General features: G+C 36.1%; 1 protein-coding gene across 1 annotated transcript in view; it reads left to right on the top strand.

Moving 5' to 3' along the window:
• SUZ12 (SUZ12 polycomb repressive complex 2 subunit) overlaps positions 1–19,415 on the top strand; it is a 45,765-nt gene that overhangs the window by 23,895 nt on the left and 2,455 nt on the right. The window contains exons 6-15 of the mRNA XM_005283102.4: positions 1,985–2,070; positions 4,750–4,981; positions 5,858–5,960; positions 8,098–8,203; positions 8,920–9,097; positions 14,750–14,841; positions 15,162–15,305; positions 16,495–16,652; positions 17,420–17,618; positions 18,207–18,286. Coding sequence (XP_005283159.1) covers positions 1,985–2,070; positions 4,750–4,981; positions 5,858–5,960; positions 8,098–8,203; positions 8,920–9,097; positions 14,750–14,841; positions 15,162–15,305; positions 16,495–16,652; positions 17,420–17,618; positions 18,207–18,286 — 1,378 coding nt within the window. The remainder of the gene's footprint in view (positions 1–1,984; positions 2,071–4,749; positions 4,982–5,857; positions 5,961–8,097; positions 8,204–8,919; positions 9,098–14,749; positions 14,842–15,161; positions 15,306–16,494; positions 16,653–17,419; positions 17,619–18,206; positions 18,287–19,415) is intronic.

Consider the following 19,415-nt stretch of genomic DNA (forward strand, 5'->3'; position numbering starts at 1 on the left):
GCTCACAACTCTTTGCCATATCATCTGTTCTGATAGGTGTGATTGAACATTTTACTTGGTGTCTGAGATTTTGGCTTTGGGTGAAGGCTAGTTGGTTTAAGCTTAACACAGATAAGATGGGTGTATCCTGAGGTAATAGGGTGGGGGTGGCAACTAGAAGAAATGGGCAGATTATGAAAGTCCTTTGATTGTGAAACTGAGTAACAAACTGAATATACTGCTGCAATTTTAAGTGTTAGCATCTAGCTGTCACTGATAGTTCAAGGTAGCAGCTTTGACCAAGACTATCTCTTAAATCTGTGCTGGTCAAGAGCAAAACCTTTTTTTTTTTTATTTATGTAGACCTTTCTACAGTTATCTGTCCTTGTTGTCGTCATACTATTATGCTGTTCTCTGGGGATGCATCTTAACTCAAGTTAGTGAAGAATATGGTTTCCAGTTCAGTGCTGCAACATGCAGAAAGCACATTGTAAGGCCATCTGTTTCACTGCTTTTCATGAAGCCATGGTGTGAGGTGTATACTTTTTTTATATAGTGAGTGCTGTGGGCAGTTTTTATTTTGGCTGGAGTTAGCTTGGATAAATAAATTTAAAAAATCCCAAACCCAGTAATCTTTTAGTTTATATTCGTATTTACACAAGCACCTAGAGCCATGAATAGTGCTCTGAAATACACTTGCAGAAATAAAATTATTCAGCTGAGTAAGGAAGAAAAGAATTGGACTTCAGGAATGTTGCCAGTTAATTTAATAAGGATTTGATATAATGCAGAGATTAATTTACTTAATAACCAGGTGATCAGTAAAATAGACTAGTTCACACTACACTCAAATTGTCTGAAATAGTTGTATTTTACTCTGTGATGGTTCTAAATTTCAGTTTTAAGAGAACAGCGTTAGATCTGTTCAGTGCTGGACTGGTCAGTCTATATTGCCAGAGACTGAACTTGTCTTCCAGAAAGTTCATCTTTAGATCATGTACAGAGTAAAATTTGAAATTGTTTTCTTATGCAAAACACACATTCTAAATTAATGCTTTCTTGTTAGAGAATATCTTGCATTCACATGATGAGGCCTTTATTTATACTGTAAATGTGTTTTAACACAGATTTTTATTGGCATTGCTGATCATACTGCTGGTAATAAACACCTTGAAGATTACATCAATTGGAAAATCTGTAGCACAGGAATTGTAAAATTATTTTAAACCACATTTTTTTCTTTCAGTTCTCTCAGTCTCTGGCACTCTTCTTGGGGTTGAGAGTTGAGATTTCTAACTTATGGCATTTGGGTCCTTGGCAATGATGCAAAGTAAATTGTAGATTTGGGAGGAGTAAATAATTTTTTATGGGAAATAATTTGTCACTCATCTGAAACTGGAGTTTTCTGGCTTATCTTAACAAATCCACATTTGCCCTTTCTTTCCTATTGCTTTAGAAGATTGTAGTTGGTGAATGTTCTGCTCTGCCTCTGGGCTGTACTATGAACCTGTACAGTACCCTCAATTACAGTTTTTAGTTATAGCAGTATTGGGTAAGTGTTTATGATGTAAACTGTATTTTGGCATGTGGATCTGTGAGGGAGACCTATTTGGAAAGCTCCAGTTACAGGTAAATTTTTCAGTTTTTTACTGGCTGTTTCCTTTATTTAAAAGGAGAGTTAAAAGTAGAGTTGTACTTTACTAATAACCAAGAGCTTAAAAAAAAGACCAATGGAAGTGAGTTTGGCCTTTTCTGTTAAACTTTCAAACATTACAGATCAACTCTTACATTTTAAATCTGCTAATAATGAAGCAATTATAAAGTAAGGTTCTTTCTCAAGATAAGCACTGAAATTTCAATGGGTGTGTGTGACTTCAGAACTTTGCAGTAAGTCCTTGTTTCTGAAAATGGCAGAGTTTAAAAAAAAAAAATTAAATCTCCAGTAAATTTATGGCACTGAATAGAGTTGTTACTTTTTCAAGACTTAAAATATTTTTCTGTTTAGATAAGCCATCACAAAACTCAGAGAATGAACAAAATTCTGTAACCCTGGAAGTACTGCTTGTGAAAGTTTGCCACAAGAAAAGAAAGGTAACATGACTTGAGAAACATTTAATAAATGTTAAAGTGCAAAACTTAATTGATTCCTAAACATCTCTTTAGCCTCCAGGTTGGTAATGTTAGTTAATGACAGCATGATGCTTCAGTTAAGAGATTAAATTGGTTTTAAACTTACATTACTACTAGAGAACAGCACCTGTCTAAATTACTTTCTGTTGATTATGGATGGAATGTTCAAAAGCACTTAACATTAGCTTTATTCTGCTCTGACTGAAGTCACTGGGAGTTTTACTACTGATTTCTGCAGGAGCAGAGTTGACCAGTACTGAGCACTGTTGAAAATAATCTTGTAGGAAAAGCTACTTAACTTGTTGCCTGCTGTTCTACTTATGGATGCTGTCCTTAATCTAGACGTGTTGGGAAGGAAATTTAACTTATCACTTTCAATTTTTGCCTGCCAAGATATTTTTGGGTATATTTATATTTTAGGAGGGCCAATTTTTTTTTTCATTCAACTAAAGTTGTAATTCTCAGGATGATTTCTTGCAGATCTTGAAAAATCTGACTAAATGGTAAACTTTCCCTCATGAATGTGGGTGGGCTAAGACTGCATCAATTAAAAAAAAAAATCTAGTGTGCATTTAAAACACTGTTACTAGCTTGTATTGTTCTAAAGATAACTCACCAAATGTAGCATGTCTTTCTGAAAAAAACAAGGAGTCTGGTGGCACCTTAAAGACTAACAGATTTATTTGGGCATAAGCTTTCGTGGGTAAAAACCTCACTTCTTCAGATGCATAGAGTGAAAGTTACAGATGCAGGTGCCACCAGACTCCTTGTTGTTTTTGTAGATACAGACTAACACGGCTATCCCGTGATACTTCATGTCTTTCTGAGTTTGCATATAGCTATGAACAGTGTCAGGCCCTGAAATGATTTACAGGGGATGAGGTCGTCCCGTCCCCCCAAAAAAAGAAAACTGGGTGAAGAGTGGAAAAATAGTTTTTTCTTTTGTAGCGTCAGTTAGGCTGAAAAAGAGTACATTAGTGGAGACCTCCTTTCAAAATTTGTAGAGGAGTTCTAAAGCTTCAGATTTCCAGATATCTAACGACTGAAGCCCAGTATAAAAGATGGTGTCCCAAATTGAGTCCAGGGACAGGACTCTGGTATAAATCATAGCACCCTTTCTTACCACCTCAGAAGCTGGGCTTCTCACAAAGCCACTGCCTTGGACTTTGCTGGTGGCCACACCAGCACTCGTATTCATTTTAACTACGCCACATGCATTTGTATCTGTCCCGACTAGTAAGTGGGCTAAAACTTTTCAAGCTTTTTTCTCCTGGATGAAATCTACTTTAGAGTATAATGACTCTAGTGGAGGTTCTCAAATTTCAAAGACATGTTCAGCTTTATTTCATATAATTTAGTCTCCTTGTACATCTCACTTAATTTTGCTGTTTTTCAACCATCTTTTATGTAAAAGACATTTTCAGTTTTTGTCCCGTCACCAATCTAAATCCATATTTCTAATTTATCTCCATGTATTTTGTTTACATTGTGGTGATGTCCAGAGGCAGAATAAACTAGGCATTGTACAAAATTATAGGATAATTGCTGTCCTAAGGAGCTTAAACCCTTTTGTATTCCCCAGTCATCTGCAACCTCTTCTCTCCCTTTCCTTGCTCCGTTCTGTGTTCATTTTTTTTACATTGTTTTTCTGAAGTATTTTTGTTTGACAAATTTAGTGTACTACAGTAATTTGCAGAAGCCTCTCTGAGTTAGCTTGCTACTTTAATTATACTTAATGCTACATCCCGGCTACCAGCAAATTTCACTTCTTGAAATTAGCCATCCAGATAATTGATCTCCAGGATCAAACCAGACTAATCCTAACCAGACATTTCCTTATATACTCTTAAATCCCTCATGACTATGGAAATGTGGAAGCCAAGTTGTAAATCTGTTTCCATTTAGGTTTAAAATTAGGGAAAGTACTTTGACTGAATGTTCTTAGATGCCAGACATTCAGACCTGCTTTTAAGATCTGTCATGTAATTCGACAGTGTTTGTTACTACTTAGGGGTGGACAAGTAGAATGATGGGAGCTACTGTTGATTATTATTTTAAATATAAATTTTGTTGTGAGTTTTAATCATTCTAAAGGTTTCCTGCCTTGTACATCCAATATGGCAAAGTGCTTCATGATTTGTTTGGGAGATACTGCATATGGCAAACCCAAGTTGAGTAGTTCTTTATCTCCCAAACATTTCATTAAGAGCACTTTGCAATATTGGAAGGACAAGACAGGAGAGCCCTTACAATATATATAATGAAAATATGTAATCTTTTGTTAAGTAAATGGAATTAAATTGGGACTAACTACTTTACAGTCTTATTGAATGCTGCATGATAGTGTAACAAATTAATCACTTTCCCAAAAAGATGGCTGCTCTTTATAAAATGCCATTTTTAACTACACTTTTCCAAATTTCTGTTTATGGATGCAAAACCTGAGATTGCTGTTTCAGATTGGTAGTTCCTTGAAATTTGAATCTAGTCATACCAAGAGGATGCATGGTTTTAGGCAGCTCCATTATTTCCAAAATGATAGTAGAGCAGATAGTTAAATTTTACGTATTTTCAAGATAGTGAAGAATTTCCATTTTTAACAAAAACCCCAAACCTTAAAAACTTTTTTTATGCTTGCAGGATGTCAGTTGTCCAATAAGGCAAGTTCCTACAGGTAAAAAGCAGGTGCCTTTGAACCCAGACATCAACCAAATAAAGCCAGGCAACTTCCCATCACTCGCCGTTTCCAGCAATGAGTTTGAACCCAGCAACAGCCATATGGTGAAGTCGTACTCATTATTGTTCAGAGTAACTCGTCCAGGAAGAAGAGAATTTAATGGAATGATCAATGGTGAGACTAATGAAAACATAGGTAAGTTCAGTTTTTGAACTTGCATTTGTCAGGTTTAGCTTATATGTATGTATATCATCTTTCAGAACTTCAGGTTGATTAGTCATGCTCAGTAGAATCCAGAATCAAATATGGGTGACTTAATTGGCTTTCATTAGTTTATAAAGATGTCTGCTCAAGACAGTACTAAAATACTCATATAAAAATGGCTTTTGGTATAGTACACACATGTAATAGCAACTTTTATCAAGATGTATGGTAATGTGCATAAAATAGTAAAGGCTAGCTCTGGCATAGAGTTGATATAAAACAGAACTCTGGAATCTCTTCATTCCTGCTGTTGATTAATCGTCCTGCCAAAACACTGCTGGAAGGTTACTAGTGACTGAACTAAACAGATTCCACAGATACTGCTGTGGCTTTCATTAACAGAGCAAACTTGTTTTAAAATAAAACTGACTAAATCTAATACCTTAATTTTATCAGAGAATTATAGTATACCACAAACATCAACGCTTTAATGGTAGTTTAGAGAAAAATAGTCCATTTTTTTTTAAATTTTTGCTTTTAATTGTTAAAATACAGGATGAAAAGGGAGGGAGAACAGGGCTCAAATTCTGTAAGCCAGTTTATCTAATACCAAGTTAAAACATGTGATTAACACACTAAGAATGGGGTATCCTAAAATGTTACTAATATTCAATTAATGATAAAGTTCCCCCCCAAAATTGGTTATATTACATTACATTAATCCTTGCCTCTGTTACTAGTTAAAAATCACACAAATGTTATAACTTAAAATACAGTATATAGTTAGGTCTTTATTCACACTGACTTCCCAATTTACTGGAATTGCCTGCATTTTTAACAATTGTATGCAATATTTGTGAAATGCAGATGTCAATGAGGAGCTTCCCGCTAGAAGAAAACGTAATTCTTCGAATCGTGAAGATGGAGAAAAGACTTTTGTGGCACAAATGACAGTATTTGATAAAAACAGGTAATATGAAAATCAAATGGTTTTCTTTTGTTACTCATGCACTTTGATATTAAATGAAAATCTACTTTTGAATTTCATTTTTCTCAATTTTTGTATTCTACATTTTCAATGTGTACATCAGTGGATGGCTGAAACGAGTGTTAGCTTGGGCTTTGCTGTGAAAGTGTAAACTCCTTGAAAAACTAGTTTGCAGATTTCACAGAGGACACTTCAAATCTAACATTCTTTTATAACCAATGCAGAAAACATATTCCCTGCTAAAACAAGTTTTAAGATCATCTTGCGGATAATCAACATAAAATCTGTGTCCCTCATCAGTTGTTAGAGACAGGTGTAACTTCTGTAGTCTTATGGACCAGTGACTGCATAATTGGGAAAATAACTCTTAAGTACAGTAGCTAATATTTTATTTGTTGAGATGGAACTTTCTCCTTACCCTGATGATGCAGCCACATATACTATTCCATGGTCATCTCAAGGATAGATTAGTTATCCATTACCTCAGTAACACCACAGTAATTGCATATTTCTCCTATCAAAAGCATATTATTTATCTGAGTAACAACAAGCGTGTGTGCTGCCTCCTTGTAAATATCAGTTACCATTGATTATGCAGGTTTGTTTAAAGAAAACTGGGTTGTGTTTTTATTGATTTGCTTTATTAGGTTATTAAATGATTTGTTTTTATTAAGATAACATGGCACTAGTTAGTGTACTTTTTTTAAAAAAAAAGGCAGTTTGCACTTATTTACAATCTAAATGCTTCCGAAGATACCCGTTACCGTTACTTTGTGTAAGTGAATACTCCAGTATTCTGTGTTTATTTTGGGGAAAGTCATGCAATAAATGTGAGTGATAGCAAAGGATAAGATCTGCTTGTGTACAGCCTTAAAATATTGGAGTCTGGGATGAGAAACAAGCTGTGTGCTGTGATTAAATGGAAGTATGGCTTATTAATATAGAATTCCCTTTATTGCAGTTGATCAAATGGCATTCTGTGGGTCATCTAGATCAGTCTCTGAATGTTAGTTAAAAGCAACTTGAATCTATAGCCATACAAATTATTTGCCTAAAATACAGTATGTCCCTTAGTAATTCTTGTCTGTTCCTCTCAGTAATTCTGTCCAAGTACATATCTATAAAAACAAATTTTTCAAACAAAGGATTTTTAAGGAGCAGTGCCATGTACTCATTCTTTACCCTAGTCTGTGCCCTCTTAGAAGCTTGACAATATTTTGTTTTCTATTAAACATTAGTTTCTCAATAGTTGGTTCTGTATACCTTCAGAAGTGTCATAGAAACTTGTGCTGCCATTAAACATTTTCTAGTATATGACTTCAAATTTTACTTCCTAGTCACTTCTCTGCTGCTCCTCCAGGCTGTTCAACATGAGTGACAGGGATGAACTTAATAAAATATTTTTCTGTAGAAATCTTAGACAGCAGCCGGGCTTGCGCGGCTGACTTTAGAATAATCGTGTTTGAGATGAAATGCTTATACAGATTATCTAATGCACATGCTTTGGCATTGTCCTTACTAATATTGTCAATGTCTGGACAGAAATGAAAAAGCATAGTATCATGCTTGAATTGTCTGTGCCAGTGGAGACAAAGGTGTTTTGTGGAGTGTTTTTAGAACTTCATTCATTAAACCAACAGTGTCTTTGAAAGATGGCTTCTGAAAATGGCACTGGTAGTGAGTGGGACAAATTCTTCAGTCTTAGGAGTCCTGATCTGATGTCCTGACTGGAACATCTAATATTAGAACATGGATAATTTGGGCATTTTTTGATGACCTTTGGTCAATAGGTTTTTCGTTTACAGGAAGATTCTAATCATTGCATTAATTTTTTATTTAACGCTTATTTTCTCATATCACATGTGGTTTTGTGTTCTCTAGGATTTTTTTGTTATATATTGTTAGTAGGTGTCCCATTTTCATCATAGTTTTTGTTTTAGCTGAGATGCAAGCTGTTGTCGTCAAATATACTTCTATGGGGGAGTTGCATTCATTTCATGCTAATGAACTACTTTGAGAGATTTGTATGTGCAAGTTTCATTGAAATATATTTACTTGTGTTTAAAATGTCAAATATATTTCAGCAGACAGTGAATAAAATGTTACTTTGTGTGTACAGGCGCTTGCAGCTTCTGGATGGGGAATATGAAGTAGCAATGCAGGAAATGGAAGAGTGTCCAATTAGCAAGAAAAGAGCAACATGGGAAACTATACTCGATGGGAAGGTATGGACCATTGTCCCATTATTCTACAGAATGCTTAAGAGTTAAGCTGCTGAGATCACTGCTGGTCACGCTGACCAATATTGTTTTATTGTTCACTTGTATTCCTCTGTCTGTATCATTTATTGTCTCTAGGCTTGTACTTAAATTGTAAGCTTCTTGGGGCAGGAATCCTTTTTGTTTGTACAGCTCCAAGCACAGTGGGGTCCTGGTCTATGACTAAGGCTCTTAAGCACTGCCACAATACAAATATTCAATAATACTCTAACTACAGTAAAATTAAGGTCACTACACGAACTAAACTTGTGTTGAAATTCTCCATTTCTTCTTTGAGTGCTTGCTCGTGTCGATTCCAAGTAGTGATCATGGACTTTTGGGCCCTCACTCATATTGGTGAGCTGTTATTCACACCAGTAGGCCCATTGAGGTGAGAACTTTTCGAGTAACTGCACACCAGTGTGTGAGGAGACAGGGAGGGAGAGTCACAATTTATTCCTTAGTGTTAGCATTTTTAAATATAAACTTTTTTAAATGCTTACCTTGAGAGTACAAGAGTCTAAATTTAGAAAATGATTACAATTATGATCAAAAGCCACTTGTACATTTTCATTTGTTGGGGGGGGGGGGGGGAGAGTGTCACATCACCCATAAAAGCTTTTTCATGCAAAGTAATTTCAGTGTTTTCCCAAGTAAAAACATGAGTTGTTGTTTTCCCCCAGAGGTTACCTCCATTTGAAACATTTTCTCAGGGACCTACACTTCAGTTTACCCTTCGTTGGACAGGAGATACAAATGATAAATCTACAGCTCCTATAGCCAAACCTCTTGCAACACGAAATTCAGAAAGTCTCCCTCAAGAAAACAAGCCTACTTCTGTTAAACCTGCTCAGACTATAGGTAAGTGAACACCCAGTTTCTTATGTTTTGGGGACACTGATTTTTTTGGGTCTTTGAGCTCGTCTACACTGAAATGTTCACTTTAAGAATTCCTTATTGCTGCATTACTAAATTAAAAAAACAAACCTGTGGGGTGCCTTGTTACACCAGTGGAGCTATAAAAGATGATGTAAAACCACTGCAGTTGAAACAAATGGTGTATGTACTGGTTTTCCTAATTTATTTTTTGTAGGATTATTATATTTTAATTGCTTTACTGAAGATTTTTTTTAATGGAATTTTAAGGTAAGCAGAACATGGAATAGCTGTCCTCATAAGTTTATTTTAAGACTAGCAGGTGAGATCAGTTTAAATATTCATAAGCAGATAGATAAATGCTTATCTTATATATTGATATGAAATAAGTCTTTGGAAAGGTAGTGGTAGACTCTAAGGGTATGTCTACACTACCCGCTGGATCGGCAGGTAGCAATTGATCTATCGGGGAATCGATTTATCACGTATAGTGTAGATGCGATAAATCGATCCCCGATCGCTCTCCCGTCGACTGCTGAACTCCAGCTCTGCGAGAGGCGGAAGCAAAGTCGATGGGGGAGCCGCGGCCGTCGATCCCACGACGCAAAGACGCAAAGTAAGTCAATCTAAGATGCATCGACTTAAGCTAATCTATTCTTGTAGCTGAAGTTGCGTATCTTAGATCATTCTCTCCCCAACCCCCGCCCCCGTGGACCAGGCCTAAGTATACTTTTTCTAGGATTTTCTGCTTTCCTAGATTGCCTTAATCTTTCTAATTTATTAATTGAAATTTCATCCAACTCATGGACTGTGGTGAAAATGATCCCATTAGTCCAGAATTTGGCATTCATATGACAATTGTGTAACACTTAACACCCAGTTGTTTCTAACATCGTGGAAAAACACTGTCTGAAATAGTTGGTGCTTTAAGTCAGAATACATTTTGATAAAAGTTTAAGGGACGGATGTTTCATTTGGCATTCATCAGAATATAGAGATTTTGTAATCTCTAGAGCTAATTTTTACATTGTCTGGGAATGATATTGAACTGGTAATGATCCCCTGACGTGTAATTGATATAGTGTATTGTAAACATGAACTATATTTACTGTTCAAGTAAAATGAGTTTCTTAGACACTTGTCAGGGTTTTCATTTTTTTGCCCTTTTTGCTCGATAATTTGCATGTGACTAGCTGATGGAAATTACTTACTCTTGGAATATCATGCTTGTACTTTCCATCTACATGAAAGAGGAGTTCTGAAAATTGTAATAACTCAGCCTTCAGAGGAGCTGCAGTAGCTCCAATTTCTACTCATAATGCTCAGCGGTAAAACTGTGTACTGATGTCCTGTTGGTAAATTAGAACAAAGCTGACTTAGTCATTTGTAATTGTCTGAGGTAAATTAGTATTCAGAGAATATAGGTGAAGCTTTAATACTCAGATTTTTGTGTTTTTATTATTGAACTGCTCTTTTGACCATCTTTCTCCTCAGCAACCTGTTAGTGGAAGAGTTAGTAATTCTAAGGATCAGAGCTCTAGATATTAAAAATCTTCCAAACTTTGTTCTGTCTTTCCATTTTGGTTAAATGAATTTTCTCTTGACACTTTCTCTTTTTTTCCCCCCTCAGCAACCTGTTAGCGTTTACTGTAAGGTCTTCCCGTAACGGATTGGGAGTCTAGATTCAAACTGTAACAATGTCAGTGTTTAAAATGTTTTCTTCATCACTGCATTAAATGTCATTAAAGTCAAGCAATATTGGCTAGAGTGCTCTTTTCAAATTCATTTAATGTTAGTTCAGAATGCTTCAGTTAGGAAAATGACTTGTTGAAATGTTCACTGTTTCATTCCCATTTTAATTTATAATAGAATTGAAGACTTTAATGGATTACTGTAGTTAAAAAATTTTTTAAATGGTAGTATTAATTTTATATTTTTGCATTTACTTAACCTTAATCTTCTGTACTCAATGCAATATTAGTGGAACAATTGGGTTGTTATATATAGATGTTGGTGCTATTGTGCAAGTAGAAATTTAAATCACTTTTGTCAATATTATCTGGCCCATTACTTATTCAGAGACCTGTTTTTATCATAACCTATTGATATTCACTGCATATCTAAGAGACATTTTTTCATTCATCTGGCATAGTTAAATTGGTTTAATTTATATGAACTAGTATTTTGATGCACCTTAGAGACTAACAAATTTATTTGAGCATAAGCTTTCGTGGGTTACAGCTCACTACTTCAGATGCATAGAATGGAACATATAGTAAGGACGGACGCGCGCACACACCCACACCCACACACCATGAAAAGGTGGAAGTAGTCATACCAACTTTAAGAGGCTAATTAATTAAGATGAGCTGCTATCAGCGGGAGGGAAAAAAACTTTTGTAGTGATTATCAAGATGGCCCATTTCAGACAGTTGACAAAAGGTGTGAGGATACTTAACATGGGGAAATAGATTCAATCTGTGTAGTGACTCAGCCATTCCCAGTCTCTATTCAAGCCTAAGTTAATGGTATCTAGTTTGCATGTTAATTCAAGTTCAGCAGTTTCTGGTTGGAGTCTCTTTACTATATGTTCCATTCTATGCATCCGAAGAAGTGGGCTGTAGCCCACGAAAGCTTATGCTCAGATAAATTTGTTAGTCTCTAAGGTGCCACAAGTACTCCTGTTCTTTTTGCGGATACAGACTAACACGGCTGCTACTCTGAAACCTAGTATTTTGATGAGCACTATTGAAATACCTGTACATAAAAATAAAATGGCAAAATATACACAAGCCAAAAGAAATGTCTTCAATACCTATTTAAAAGCTGTCACCTAAATTTGTAAGGGGGTCATTTTTGAAAGTGTATTTTTATTGCATATAAAATTATACCTAGACTTGATTTGCATTGAGAATTATAGTGGCTATATTAGAAACCCCTTGTAAAAGGGATTAATATAGGCATCTGTCATAGCTATAGTGTTGGAGGTAAGGTATGAAAATAACATTAGCTCTCTTTTCAAAAAAGACACTTCTCAGTTAAAGGTCCTAAAACTTCAAAATAGAAAACTTACCTTTTACTCCTATAATAAGCCTTGCTTTTAAGCATCATCGTTGAAATCTTGCGAATCTATTCAGATTTTCAAGATATAGTATTATTTATAAAACCTTAACTGGCTTGGAAACTTCCAGTGTCCCTCATAGGTTTCAGCTGGAATGTAGTTCTGTCCACCAGGATTTAATTCCTAGAGGTTGCAGGAGGCAGTTATTCTCTTTAGAATCTCCTCGGTTCTGGAGTTTCTTCTTCTTGTTCGCTTAAGTCTGATGCCTTTAGGACGGTAATGCAAGATGCATTAATTTAATCTCTTGTTTGCTGATTTTGGTCCATTGGAATAGTAACTGTGGCTGGAGGTAATAACAGGAGAAGGTCTGTTTTGTGGCCATTTGTTTCCAATAGGTGCATGTTTTTATAATTTGCCCAACTATTGCGTTATACAGTAATAAACTACATGGGTCACAAGTGGCCCCTATCTCTATACAGCTTCTTCCAGGGGATGGGAATTCATTTAACTACTTCAGCTCTTCTGTATAATAATGCAGACACCAATCAGCAACAGCATCTGTGCCCAGCTGTCCAGAAGAAGTCCATGCCCAGCCTTCACAGGATGAACCTTAACTTTCTCAGCCATACTCAGAATGGCAGCTGCACCTTCTAGGAATTTGAGATGCTGTCCAGAATAAAGCACTGAAATGATGCTGTCCTCAGTAAGGCCTTCCTAGTGCCAGATCCTTTTGATTAATCCTCCACACAAACTAGGGATTAGAGATGGGATAGGAGCTACTTCGTGACTGGAAATAGGGACTGCTAATTCAGACCAGATAAACTTGGATAAATCCCAGTAGAGGAAGCTGTATTCCCCCTCAACTGGCAAAGTTCCACTTCTTTCTCACTGCTTCTCCATGCCAGGTCTCCTGGTAGTCCACTGTTTCTCTGGGCTTGGCTAACGGTGGAATTGTTGAGCAGAATAGCAGTTGACTGCAGAAATGAACAGAGGGACAAGAAACAGGTTGTTGGCCAGAAAACCTGCATTGCTAATTTGTCTTGCATCAGAGCAGCTTATCAAGCAGAAGATCATATTCTCCCAGATAAGAGATCCCACCAGGCAAGGTGTTCCAAAGCAATCTGCAATCAATAGACTATCTTGAAGGTATATTTATCAACTAAAACAAAACTTTCAAGATTCTGCAATAGATTCATATCCCAGCACTTTGGACCATTGACAAGTTGTTTTTTAAAATACCTACATCTTATTTCCTGAGTGTTGAGAAGTGAAGATGGACAGAAAATACCTGATTATAACATCTGCAGATTGGGATGGTCTGTAGTAGAACCCAGACATCAAAGGATAGGATCTGATGCAGCTTTCTGAAGGATAAATACGCTCTGAATGTTGTCAGCTGTGTTCCTGGCAGACTTGTGAAAGGATCTCTCTCTAAGACAGTAAAGCTTTTCAGAACATTGGGTTGACCCTGTGCTAAATCCTGAAAACCAGAAGAAAGCCCATAGCTTACTACCCATGGAATGTTAGTTCTTTGTAGGTGGTACAAAGAACAAGGGGTTTAGGTCCTTTTCTTGCTTTTATGTTGCAATTCTAGTAAGGGTATGCACATTTTCACCTGTTCCTAAAATCTTAAGTGTGGAGTGTCTGCATTTTGTAAACAGCTTGAAAATCAAGATTCTATATTTAGTGGCTAGAGACTAATTTTGACCCATTTTGTTGACCATTCAGAGGCAAGTAGGTTTTATAATTGGTCTCGCTTCTTAGTGGGTAGACTTTTTTTAAGGATCAAGTTGTATACTTAGGTCTCTTGTCTCTGACCTCCATTTGAGTCTACGTATTGCATGTAATTTTTCTGGCTTACTATTGGTAACTTGCCTAGTGGGCATCACGTTACTATGCTGAATGAAAGGAATGACCATAGTGGGCTGAAAGGGAAGCTGTTGGTAGAGACTGTGTGCCAAGCACCTATTTGATGATTGAATTGCACTGTCAACTAAGGAATTGTTGTTGTATGCATTTGTAACGCCAAAACTTAACCCTAATATTAACCAAAAAAGTTTGATTTCAGGCAAAAATTCTAAATTATATACTTGTTTTTTACATTATAGATGCATTTGATACTGTGTGTTCTCTTGTCTGACTTAAGAAATCTTTGAAATTTGAATTTAGGCAATGTGTTCTGAGTGCAGTCATCTGAAGCTATATTTTTCAGTGTTTCCCACCCAGGTCTGTTTTGACTATTACTAAAGAAATGTCTTAACTTAAATGGAGAAGCCCTGACCAGAAAAGAGAACATTGTTCTTAACTTGAAATGTTCAGGTAATCTGAAGGGTTCCCCCAATCTGGAGAGCCACTTGGTATTTAAATGATATTTGTAACTATAGATTTGAGAAGGAAGCTGAACGCTAAGACTCGTTGTTTGGTGAGCTACCCAACTCAGAATACACTGAAGTAGCTCATTTCCTCCAGAATGAGGGAACCCTTTACAGAGCTGCTCTATTCAGGTAAGAAACAATGTCCTTTTCCCATCACATTAAACAGAGGTGCATGTCTTTATACATATGTTCTTTTTGTAGCTGTGAAAGAATCCTTGCCAACAGACCTACAAACAAGAAAAGAGAGAGATGTTTTAAATGAACCTCGACAAAAGTTACGAATATTTTACCAGGTATTGGAAGGTTAACACCATTAAGAATGGAGGAGTACATAAGTAATATAGAATTTAAATGTTCAGGCCTGATCTTTATGCAGATTTTCCCATCTGTGTGAAAGAGGAGGCATTTTTAGCTATATCTGCAGCACTGTCCCAGTTGCCACTTCAGCAGAATAGCACTTCCCCTAGATCATTCCCATAGGGAATATGTGTGTGCGTGCTAAAGTGATGGGTTTTTAACTGGGTTTTGAGGGTGGAGGACTAAGAAATGAAATATTTCAGATAATGCTAATACCAACTTTTTTTTTTTTTTTTTTTTTTTTTTTGCACATCAGTTCCTGTATAACAACAATACAAGACAGCAGACTGAAGCCAGAGATGACTTGCATTGTCCCTGGTGCACGTTGAACTGCCGCAAACTTTATAGTTTACTCAAACATCTTAAGCTTTGTCACAGCAGATTTATTTTTAATTATGTTGTAAGTAATCTCAACAGTTATCAGTATGAAATAGTCTGTCATAGATATTGTATAGCGCAGTGACATCCTTGCCATTCTGTTGTAAGTCACATAGTCGGGGTCAGCTCCCTGTTTAAGTATGTGAAGCCAAAATTGGGCCCCAAGAGATTCTCCTCCCCTCCACCCCCCCACCCCCCCGATTGACTTAATCTTTAACAGTACAGGAGAATCACTTCAGTTTAGAATATTTTTCTTCACTATAGTTGTCTTTTGATACTGTGTATTCATTTATATGATGTAGTCAGTAATTTAACTTAGATTTAAAATCAGGAATTTCCTGAGATTTTAGGAAGCAGTTAACGATTCCAAGTCCTGTTAATTTTAGTTTAGTAAGGGACTGTATCCAAAAAATTACTTAAGAAATGTTTCCTTTCCAATGCATTGTTTCAGTGTTTTCAAATCACTAAATTTATTTCTGATTTCCTTCGTTTTAAACTCTTAAGATTCCTATTTCCTCTTTTTGTCTATATTATGTCCATATTGTAGCTTCAGCACTTGTAGATCTGGTTAGAATATAGAGCAAGGACTGGCAGGTTTCTTAAAGGATTCATAAAACTTTTGAAAACAACAAGGAGTCTGGTGGCACCTTAAAGACTAACAGATTTATTTGGGCATAAGCTTTCGTGGGTTGAGGTTTTTACCCATGAAAGCTTATGCCCAAATAAATCTGTTAGTCTTTAAGGTGCCACCAGACTCCTTGTTGTTTTTGTAGATACAGACTAACACGGCTACCCCCTGATACATAAAACTTTTGAGGCACTCTTCTGAATCACTTCTGTATTTGTGAGCTTCTGAATATTAATTTTTAAACTTGTTACTTTTATTGAGTTTTTCAAACCAAACTGATGGCTTTGTATTAAAAATCCTTGGATGAAAAGGGTGAGAATGAAGCATCCAGAATGAAGAGGCCTTTGCTTGCATCTAAAGGAAAAATGATTACTTAAGTTGTCTCGCTATCTCTGGGGAAGGAAGAGAAAACTAGAACCATGTGAGACTTGATACTATGGATGCAATGATTTTGTAAGGCATTTTGAGTTTGAACAGTCACTGTTCTAAAACTCCTTGAGGGATTGAGAGAGAGAGGATAAATCCTGTTGCAATAGTGACTTTCCTTTATTATGCTAAATGTATTTACTATTGTTTGTTACAGTATCATCCAAAAGGTGCTAGGATAGATGTTTCTATCAATGAGTGTTATGATGGCTCCTATGCAGGAAATCCTCAGGATATTCATCGTCAGCCTGGATTTGCCTTCAGTCGCAATGGACCAGTCAAAAGAACTCCTATCACACACATCCTTGTATGCAGGTAGGGGAATAAAAAGTGGTGTTCTATATATATTGCATGGACCAAACTCTGCCTTTGTATACCCATTGGTTTCTGTAAAGATGCACATGGTTTGAGGGTAGAATTTGTTCCTCTGTTTGAAAACCAGGAAAGGAAATTCAAAGTGAACAAGTAGTTGTATTTTGAAAAGTGACCTTGTAACGTGGTATTGAGGGCTATCATCACTAGTGATTCCATATAAAAACTAGTTCACTTTTTAAGTAAAAAGGTGCTTTCATAGCTGCCAGCCATACCCAGCTCATACTTTGTTCTGAAAGATAAGGTATATCCTTTTTCTTGTGCTTCACCAGTAACGATGATTTTTAATTTGGAGCATAGTTACAAATCTCTGAGACAGAAAAGAATCCAGCTGACTCTTCTATATGTACTGGCTCTGTAATGCTACCAGGAGTAAAAGGGTATTGTTACTGAAGCAAGCAGATATGACACACCTTGCTCTTCATGTATGTTCAGTCAAGTAAGAATATATTTTCATATTCTATTTAATTTGACTGTAACTGCGCTCTTAAATTATATTATTCAGATACTTGCACAATAACTTATTCTGAGGTCTAATATGGTTTTTATGCTTAATCTTTTGCATTGGGAAACTACAATATACACAACCCAATAAAATGACAAGTATTAGTAATTAGTACCACTGGTGACTAGTGTTTGCATAGCTGAAGTCTGATAGAACTGAAAACTAACATGTAAAGCATGCTTAGTTATTTTTTTTCTTTCATTAGGCCAAAGCGTACAAAAGCAAGTATGTCAGAATTTCTTGAATCAGAAGATGGAGAAGTGGAACAGCAAAGAACATACAGCAGTGGACACAATCGGTTATATTTCCACAGTGATACCTGTTTACCTCTCCGTCCACAAGAAATGGAAGTAGACAGTGAAGATGAAAAAGATCCTGAATGGCTGAGAGAGAAAACTATTACAGTAAATTATTTATGTACAAAAATGTATTTAGATGAATTTTCCTTGCCTGTATTTTATTAAAATTATCCAGCAAACAATTTATCAATTTTGCTAAGCAGAGTTAGTTTTCCATCAGTCAGAAATCCAAATAGTGGTGTGTATATATACACACACCTGCTCTTATTAGACTAGTCAAATGGAACCTAGCCTTTGGGATTAAAGCCCTGGGTTCATTAGAGTTGCACCACTTACATTAAATGTTTATCCATTTGAACTGCAGGCACTAAAGTGAACATGAAGTCTGTCCTCGGTTGCAGTTCACATAATCTTACAGGCTCCCTTCATTTTCATATGTTGCTATTATTTAGTGCAGGAATACCACTTGATAACAGGAAACATATGGAAATGTGGGTTTAGTAATAAAGGACTTGCACATGATGTTTTTACACCATGATCTACCCTGACTGAAGAGTATTTTGATGAATTTACAGGAGCAGTTGTTTCTGTGAAATATAGGTGATTGAAAACCAGGAAAGGAACTTCAAAGTGAACAAGTACTGTATTTGCTAACCTTGGGGTTTTAATGTTTGTTTGATATTTTCACTGCAGCAAATTGAAGAATTTTCTGATGTTAACGAAGGAGAGAAAGAAGTGATGAAATTGTGGAATCTACATGTTATGAAGCACGGGTATGATAGTTTTTTGTAACTTTTTTACTAGAATAGACTTATATTATACCATTCTTTGCTACATCAAAGTTGACTTCAAATACAAATTGTGTGGGTTTTTTTTAACCTTTTAAATGTAGTGGATCCTCCTTTCCTCTTTACTCGCTATACTCAATCTTGAACAGTACCTTATCAGAGGATATTTAAATCCTGCATTTTGATTGCAGTTTCTGGAAGCTGGGACATTTGGGATGCTATTTCTAATTATGCCTTTGATCCTAGAGGGATCACAAAGTACTTTAAAACTGAGTGAAATGCTTCACGTAGCACTAAATTACAACCAGCTCTGGGGAGAAATGGAGCAACTATTTAACAGTGCACAGACCTCATTTAGAAAGGATGTAAACATATCGTTGTATTCAATGGAAATTGGAAGAGGTAATTTAGGTAGGCAAATTCGTATTGCTTGAATTGGAATTTGTCAGAACGTCTATGCTAACTCTCCCTTCTCTTGCAAAAAGTCCAGTAGAATCTTCAGTAGCCACGGCTGCCTAGGATCTTGGATGAGACGCTACTTTTGCTAAACAGTGTAGCATGTGTAAAGGAATTTTTCTCTACACCTAGTGTATTTATTTTCTAGCCTTAATTTTTCAAAGCCAAGTTGAAAAGGAAAACCAAACATCTGATGTGGTGTAAACATAAATCCAGCAAGTCAAATACCTTCTATAGCTAAGACCACAGCTGTATTGCATCAATGATGACCCAGGAATCGTGAAGTATACCTGTGTTTTGATGTAACGGAAATAAAATTCCCACAAATAACTTCTTTTAGAGCTATCTCTACATTCTTATGTACTTATACTAAGGATGACGACATATTCTGAAACTGATCCAACAAGTCTCTACCATGATTTAATTGATTTGTTTGTAATTCACTAAACAGATACAGAGCACTTAAAATCCAAAGGGAGATCAGTTTAAAAGAGGAATGTGCTGCAGTGTGTTTGCATTTTCTTACTATTTTAGATTAATCTCTGGAAATTTTGAAAGCTTTTATATCTGGAAGCTCCCAGGCTCTGATAGTGACATTACTATTAGCGATGTGAACTACATGTTATATTGCTTTTGATTTCCAAAATGTTTTACTTCC

Source organism: Chrysemys picta, chromosome 12, assembly GCF_011386835.1.
Source record: "Chrysemys picta bellii isolate R12L10 chromosome 12, ASM1138683v2, whole genome shotgun sequence".
Classification (NCBI taxonomy): domain Eukaryota; kingdom Metazoa; phylum Chordata; order Testudines; family Emydidae; genus Chrysemys; species Chrysemys picta.